At 37.1% G+C, this 8,334-nt stretch overlaps 2 protein-coding genes across 4 annotated transcripts; both read left to right on the top strand.

The window, feature by feature from the left end:
• The first annotated feature begins 989 nt into the window (after positions 1 to 989).
• On the top strand, positions 990 to 2,409 carry LOC117429120 (small ribosomal subunit protein uS17m-like). Of its 3 annotated transcripts, XM_058998103.1 has the most exons (4): positions 992 to 1,132; positions 1,164 to 1,207; positions 1,344 to 1,483; positions 1,956 to 2,409. In XM_058998103.1, exons 3-4 carry the CDS (start codon positions 1,361 to 1,363, stop codon positions 2,262 to 2,264), a joined length of 432 nt encoding a protein of 143 aa, XP_058854086.1. In that variant the 5' UTR covers positions 992 to 1,132; positions 1,164 to 1,207; positions 1,344 to 1,360; the 3' UTR covers positions 2,265 to 2,409. The 3 variants fall into 3 exon arrangements, with proteins under 3 accessions (XP_033904213.1, XP_058854086.1, XP_033904212.1); XM_034048322.3 differs by having other exon boundaries at positions 990 to 1,203; XM_034048321.3 differs by having other exon boundaries at positions 992 to 1,207.
• Positions 2,410 to 3,409: 1,000 nt separating this feature from the next.
• LOC117429119 (protein NipSnap homolog 2-like) lies at positions 3,410 to 8,114 on the top strand. Its single transcript, XM_034048320.3, has 10 exons — positions 3,410 to 3,564; positions 4,419 to 4,558; positions 4,670 to 4,715; positions 5,173 to 5,267; positions 5,768 to 5,838; positions 6,038 to 6,178; positions 6,348 to 6,379; positions 7,283 to 7,377; positions 7,553 to 7,636; positions 7,927 to 8,114. Exons 1-10 carry the CDS (start codon positions 3,473 to 3,475, stop codon positions 7,989 to 7,991), a joined length of 861 nt encoding a protein of 286 aa, XP_033904211.1. The 5' UTR covers positions 3,410 to 3,472; the 3' UTR covers positions 7,992 to 8,114.
• Positions 8,115 to 8,334: the final 220 nt, after the last annotated feature.

Raw genomic sequence — 8,334 nt, 5'->3', positions numbered from 1 at the left:
CTACCTGGTGCAGAAAGACTGGCCAATGTAAAACTGTACTACATTCTTTTTAAAGGAATTTGGCGATGAACACCCTTCTAATAGCATCTCTAGATACATCCCCAGTTTCCAGTAGTCTGAATATATTGTATTATGTTTTCCTTTCTCCTCCTTCAATACGCTATGTATTAATTTAGTATCAGCCTCTAATGCATTCAGCTGTTTTATTAACACCTCTCTTTGTTGTTTGAATTTATTACATTCCTAAATATAATGTTGTACAGTTTCCAGCCTTTGACAATCCCCACATAATCCATCTGCATGTTCCCCTATTCTAAAAAGATGCTGACTCAATCCCTTATGTCCAATTCTCAATCTGTTCGTTATAGTTTCTTCCGCCCTGTTCAATTCCCCTCTAAATGTTTCACTCCCTAAGCTAACCTTTGGCTGTATATCATAATAAAACCTTTTCCTTGGGATTGTGTTCCCGTTGATTTTGCCATAAGTCCATGACCTAGCACCCCAGAATGGTGGTGCCCGTGCTAATATGATGTCTCTGTCTCTTATTGCACATTCGTTTAAGCTATTCAAACACCATATATGACATCTTTACTGACTCCATGTGTCAATAGCATTCGGTGAACTCAAAGAATCAGTAAACAGAACTACTCCATTCCCCTAATCCGAACTTTAATGAACAGAACGGTTTAGAGTAGGTTTATTTCAATCTTAAACTCAGGGCTGTATTAGAATAAAAAAATAAATCGCACATAAAAATGCATTTAACCTTGTTTCTTAAATATACCAGTTACACCTCAGAAAGATATTAAATGAAACAATATGGCTGTATTTATTTTACATTTTGAGATTTTCATTTTTCATCTAGATTGAAATTAGTTTTAAATATTTGGATTTTGAGATGCGATTATAACATGCGATTTACGTTATTTGACACCAGTACGCGTTGAGTTTGTACAGCACGCAATACGGACTCGCCGTATATACACAAAGCAGGATTCATCAACAGCCTTTTGTCCATAGATATGCTTTTGCCTTTCCGTAGAACGCTTTTTACGTCATCAGAGCGAGACAGCAACCAAAGCGGCATGGAAGGAAAGAACTGACCTTCATTCCATTATATTCATTATAATTCTAACTGTATTCCCTCATATTCATTATAATTCCAACTATATTTTCTGCATTACCTATAACGACACTTACTAGGCAGGTAAGAAATGTTGTTAACGCGGCATGCTTGATACATATATTATTGTAAATAGGTTTTAGGAGAATGTATTGTAAACTGTGTAGCTGTGTTTATTGTGATCCGATAGAAGTGACGGGGTTTTTTTTTTTTCTTAAAGGTTCTGAAACCTTCATCATGTCTGTGAAGAGTGTGTCAGTCCATGCCAAATGGATCGTAGGAAAGGTTATTGGTACCAAAATGCAGAAAACTGCCAAAGTCAGAGTCACCAGGCTGGTTCTGGATCAATATCTTCTCAAGGTAATTGAAAGGATATATATATATATATATATATATATATATATATATATATATATATATATATATATATATATATATATATATCTGGTGTAAACAGCATGTTATGTATATGCTCCAGTTTAGTTTCAATGATAGTAAATGGCACTGTACTATAGAGAAATCTATTTAAATAAAACATGTAAGACCTCTTGATATGACCTAAAACAACAGTATAGAGATTGAAAAATAGATTTCATTTTTATTGTCTGGTAGTGATTCTCATTGGGCAGCTCAGGGATGGAAATGTAACCTATATTGTACAGTTTGATCCATTCCAGGTTTTACAATGAGTTTAATAACACATGTCTGAGCTTATTACCTATGCACTGGGGCTAATCAAGCTCGTATTAAAACCTGGAATGGGTGAAGCTGCTGTGCAACTCATTGGACTCCCTGCAGCCTCACATTCTATGACCATGTTTTTTCCTTGCAGTATTACAATAAGAGGAAGACCTACTTTGCACACGACCCACTTGAGCAGTGCACTGTGGGAGATGTTGTTCTTTTAAAAGCTCTAGCAGAAAGGAGGGCAAAGCTCGTAACCCACGAACTGGCTGAAATTGTGTATAAAGTGGGAAACGTCATAGATCCTCTGACTGGGAAGCAGGTTGCTGGAAGCTTGTTCCGAGAAACTCTCACAGACTCGATGGAGAACCCTGCTGGATCTTTAACAGAGAAGCTACAGGAATTAAACATCTCAGCTGCTACAAGTGAAATCCTACAGAAACCCTCTGAAGTCTGACTTGCCTCTGAAACTTTTTTGTACTCTGTGTAAACTCAATATTTTCTGTATATTCTGTTTAATAAAAGTAAGTGTCATATTGCTGAGTCTTTTTTGTATACATACTATTAAATAAAACATGAACCACTGCAACTTTTTATTTCTATATTTTCAATGTTCAAGGGCTCTCAAACAGAATGATGGTTAATACAGATAGCATTTGCATAAGGAATACATTTTACTATGAAAGCAAAAATACTAATTCATGCACCTACTTCTATTGCAATGACAACTAACCATACCTTTCTGTGTTGCTGATACTGTACAGCAGACTCTATTACCCTGTGCATGCAACCTAAATGCAGTCATTAAAACCATGTGTTTTCACTTCATTCACAGTCATGCAGTAATTGTGCATCATTTTGGCATCGTGTATTAGTTGCATCTAGCCTTATATGCATTTTAGATTAAAATACCAAAAACTTTAACATTGTTGTAAATTGGCTTTATTGGGAATTAGTAAGAATGAAGTCGGCAAGGTAAGCAAATGAACTAATATGTCACATGATCAGTTGTGCCGTGTGTAAATCCTGGAGCAGTATGATGTTTGTAGGACATTTGTATGGTAGAGGCTAATTGTAACATTGGAAAGTGCACACATAACACTTTAAGGTAGTGAGCCATTTAAATTGACGAGAAATGTGCACAGCTTATGCAGAATAAATCTTACTGCATTAGAATTTACCGTGTCCAAAAAACTGCATTTATATTATTATTATTTTATTTCTTAGCAGTCGCCCTTATCCAGGGTGACTTACAATTGTTACAAGATATCACATTATACATTATTTCACATACAATTACCCATTTATACAGCTGGGTTTTTACTGGAGCAATCTAGGTAAAGTACCTTGCTCAAGGGTACAGCAGTGTCCCCCACTGGGGATTGAACCCACGACCCTCCAATCAAGAGTCCAGAGCCCTAACCACTACTCCACACTGCTGCCCTGCCCATATTGCTGCGTTGTGTGAATTTGTTTTAATATACACTGTACTGTAGATATTTTTTTATCCATCGCAAGAGGGCGCAGTTAACATGGAAAAAGTCAGTATTATTAATAACTGCAAATCTGAAGATGACAGTACTGCCCCTGGCGGTTAATAACTTGAATTCCACATCTCTTTCGTTTTTCGAATCACGAACAGCACAGCTCCGCCGCCAAAGGAAGATGGCGAACCGAGTCCTTCACAGCCTCGGCAGTGGCCTAAATCAGGCCAGAACCAGGGTCCGAACACAAGGACTGGCTGTTTTCTCAAGCAGGTGAGATTGTGTTCCTATAAAGCATTGCAAATCTGCTGTTGTGCGTGTTTTTAAATGTTACGGTTTATTTGTAAACCCGGATTATGTTTAGTACAGGCCGATTTGAGCAAGCATAACGTGCTCAAACCGTATTGTTTTATTGTTTACGGTACAGAGTAGGGGGTTACGCTATTGCATTTGTATTTATATATATATATGTATTTATAGAAAAAACAACCTTTTAACTCATGCATTTGATACATATTTTTTTCGCTTCGCTTGACGGTATATTTCCAGTTTATATTTTGAAGTTTTTTGGTACCCCTAATTTCTGCATGGTGTGCTAGTCTGCAGCCAATTGCAGCTCAAGGTCAGTACCTCCCCGGTTTGTTTACAAAGCCAATGTCATAAAACAATACTCCTATATTTTATTGTATCTAGTTTCGTTGTTTTTTTTTTCTGTTTTATTTCCTATGCAACAACGGCTACCATATGATAAGAGTTGCTTGGCTTAGTATACAATGTGTCTGTCTAGGATGTATTGTTGTTTACAATAAAAACTACTTTATTTGTCTTATAATATTTTTATAGCAAATAATGAAGGACCCTTTTGATTAAATGTTATTTAAAACTAAAGTGTTCATATACAGTAACAGTTTAATCCGTGCTAATTGCCATAATTTACCTTTATGCAGTAGTATTCTACTTATTTTCAGTATTACTTCAAAGTTGCATACAAAATAGTTGCATATAAAATATTGCTGCACACAAAAAAATAGTAACTGCATTATAGGGCCTCAGAAGTTCTTATTGCTGTGACCTGTCACAGTGATTTGTATGACAATCCTTGACAAATGTGTTGACTATCTATTCAGGGGGCTGGCAGCATCCAACCACAGACATGGTGAGGACAGCTGGTTCAAGTCCCTGTTTGTGAGGAAGGTCGATCCAAGAAAGGACGCTCATTCTAATCTTATAGCCAAGAAGGAAACGAGCAACCTCTACAAAATTCAGTGTAAGTTCAGGAAAACCGGACAACTTAATGGGCATTGATTGGAGCTAATACTGTACAGCTGTGATTTGTAACAAAAAAAAACCCAAAACAAAACATGTTTTGTCTTTGTAGTTCACAATGTAAAACCTGAGTGCCTGGGTGCCTACAATAAGATTTGGTAAGTTATTGCTTATATCTGAAGTAAGTATGCATGCATGTTTTATTTCCCCATACAGTAAAGAACTGCCACTGAATTTGGAGAGTGCTCACTTTCTCTCTGCTACTTTATTTATTTACTTACTTACTTCTCCATTGAGAAAGTCACAGCTAACCAATAATCGGTACTAGTTGTGCTAGAATGACTGGAAATGTGGGGTCAGTTTCCACACCATCCAAAACCTTGGGCTGCTGCAACCTGGTAATGTGTACAGAACTATCTGCAGTGTCTTGCAAAGTGCTTAGGTGTACTTAAATCACTGCTGAAATATTTGTGGTTCAGGATCCAGGAGTTTGATGTTAAATAAGTCAGCACTCTAAACCAAACGAGTTCTGAAACCCAGGGCTGGCTACAGGGCCAGTGCAAGTTTCAAGCCCTGTTGCTGCAGTTGTATTTATTCCTTCCCTTGTTGCTGCAGTGAGGATGTCTTGCCATCAATCCATGCTGATAAGCATTACCCCTGTGAGCTGGTGGGAACCTGGAACACGTGGTACGGAGAGCAGGACCAGGCTGGTAAGCACAAACCCAGCCCCAGGATAAATAAACCAATGACTAATATCACTCCCCTTCTATAACCCCCTAATAGTTTGCATTTACTGGAAAATTGACCTGTAAAGAGTTTTAATTGCTAGTGCAGACCTGTCAGGCCAGGCATAATGGATTGGTGTTGGCAAGTTTTTTTTTTTTTTTTCACTAGCCGCATACTCTATGCATTGAAGTGTTTTATTTATTTATTGCATTTATTTTTAATCTTTAAAAGTCTGTATAAAATGGATTGTGTTCGATCGTGTTCAGTATCTTTTAAGCCTGTGTTACCCAAGCATTTTTGAAATGAGAAAAGCTGCTTTTATTTATGTAACTAGATTCTGTTTCTTTTTTTCCTGTCTGGCTTGTGGGACTGGATTTTAAAAATGAATAGAGAAGGGTGACTTAGCATTGTATCGTATGCCTGTAAACAAGAACCATGCTGTTTGATCTTTGGGTTATTTCAATTACTTTTTCTTTTCTTTTAGTTCATCTGTGGAGGTATGATGGAGGTTATCCTGCCCTTACTGAGGTCATGAGTAAACTTAGGCAAAATAAGGTAAACTCTCTCTCTCTCCTATCTATCTATCTATCAATCATTTTATATATATATATATATATATAGTACAAATAAACAACTGTTTAGTCAAGGAACAGTTTAACACATACCCGCCTTCGACCCACTTATCCATATACAACATGTTTATACTATGTGTTGCATAAAATATCCGTATCCTATAGATGGATTTTTTTTTCAGGAATTCATGGAATATCGGAACGAGAGAGGAAAGATGCTCTTGTCCCGTAAGAACCAGCTCCTGCTGGAGTTTAGTTTCTGGAACGAGCCTGTACCCCGGAAGGGCCCCAATATATATGAACTGAGAAGCTACCAGCTCAGAGTAAGTAAAGTCCCTTCAGCGCGCTCCACTGCACATCATGCAGTGTAACTCAAAGTGTTGCTGTCGTGTATTTGCTGTGTGTTGCTAACAAGCTTGCCAAACAGCAGTGGCAAACATGGCAGGAGTTGATTTTAACAATTGTAACTTTTGTGTTTTACTTTTATTTCAGCCTGGGACAATGATTGAGTGGGGTAATTACTGGTGAGTTTTTAAATATAATTCATAATATAATGGTTACTTTGCTTAGCCGTGTGTTAATATTGGCGTTTATGGGAACAGTAACATATTACAATGTTCGCGATTAAAATGTTGCTGCTGGTATTTCAAGTTAAAGAAAAGTTTTATACACCCGAACACCTGATTCCCGGAGCTCACAGTGTTTAAATATAGGGAAAGTCTGCCCTTTTAAACCTAGTAAGGTGCTGGATGTGGGTTTAGTAAAACATTTCTTAAATATGTACATGTTTTAATATCTTTAACATTTAAACACCTCTTAACAGATTATTTTAAGAACGAGAAGGCTAACGGGCTGTTCCAAAGGATTCATGTTTTACTGAGAAGTATTATTGGGAAATAAATATCATTCTTTCAATATATATCTTTAATTTTTGTTAATTTGTTTTCTCGTTCCCCAATAACAACATATGGATGGTAAATATGTAATGTTAGTAGAATGCCAAGCTAACAATTTTGGGGATCTTTTACATCGAATAATAATGTTTTCTGGCACAATTTAAAAATGTTAGCATGAACAGATCATTTAGTTTTTGTGATCAGCTTGTATCATATACAGATTTGCCTGACACAAATTAATGAATTTTAAAATCGACGATTTCCTTAATTTTAAGCACATTAAAGCAGCATGAATCTTCAACCTGTGCCATGCAAGTGTTGTAAAATGAGCAGATGCACAAAGAATAACACTATCAAAATTACACACCGGGCCAGATTTACCGAGAATAATTCCTCAAAGTCTTCTAAATATAGTACTTAAGATATAGATGGAAATGGATGTTAGTTACTAATCCAAATCAATAAATTGTCATTGGCTGAACTGTATTTATTTTGGTCTTGTGTCTGATCTAAGAATGTGTCTCTCTGTAGGGCTCGGGCTATCGGATATCGTCAAGGAAACAGCGAAGCAGTAGGGGGCTTCTTTTCACAAATCGGACAACTCTACATGGTGCATCACCTATGGGGTATATACAGAAACTCACTGTACTTGTGAATGGCATACTTGTGGGAAAACATTCTACTATGGGCTATTTTTTATTTAATGCCATGCAGTCTTTTAAAACAGTTTGGTTGCTTGTATTTGTGGAGGATTTCTGTACAGTATTTCATCGTCTTGTTTTCGTGGTTTTCTTACTGAAGCGTACAAAGACCTGCAGTCACGGGAGGATACCAGGAATGCAGCCTGGCAACAGGAGGGCTGGGATGAGTGTGTGTATTACACAGGTAAGGGCAATGATATCAGTTACTTACTACACCCCAGCCTCCTTTCATAACCAGTTATAAGCAACAACAACCAAGATTATACTCGGGATCTTCTATTGCACATAAAAAGTGTTGTACGTTCTATGCGTGGGGATGACATCAGGGTAAGGTGCAATTGAATTTTGACAAGCCCCCTAATGATCATTGGTTGATTGATTACTCCATACAGGGTTTAGAATTGCAAATATAGAATTGCGTTTGTTATAAAATGGATAACATGTTTATTAATATATTTATGTATTTTTATTTAGTTCCTCTTATCCAACATATGGAATCCAGGATAATGATTCCTATGAAGAGTTCTCCACTCCAGTAGATGGCTCAAGAAATCCCTGCAAGAAACCGATGAAGTGATGTGTGCTTTCGATGGCATCTGAATTCAAACGGCCGTGATCATCGGGAGATATTTTAACAAACTAACTGTCACCCCCCCCCCCCCCCCCCCCCCCCCCCCCCATTTAAAAAAAAAAAACATGAACAAAAACACAGCACATCTGTAACTTTAAAACACGTTAGAATGGAACTCCTCCACACTCCATATTAGACATACACAGAGCATATCTTCAGACTGAATTTGTGGCAAAAGTATATAAAACACAACATTCCAGTTTAGAAGAATACTTTGGTTTCTATTAATCATCCAACCTTTTTAATCTGCC

Source organism: Acipenser ruthenus, chromosome 24, assembly GCF_902713425.1.
Source record: "Acipenser ruthenus chromosome 24, fAciRut3.2 maternal haplotype, whole genome shotgun sequence".
Lineage (NCBI taxonomy): Eukaryota > Metazoa > Chordata > Actinopteri > Acipenseriformes > Acipenseridae > Acipenser > Acipenser ruthenus.
Note: the sequence above shows the minus strand (reverse complement) of the source record. Positions and strands in the feature narration are given on the sequence as shown.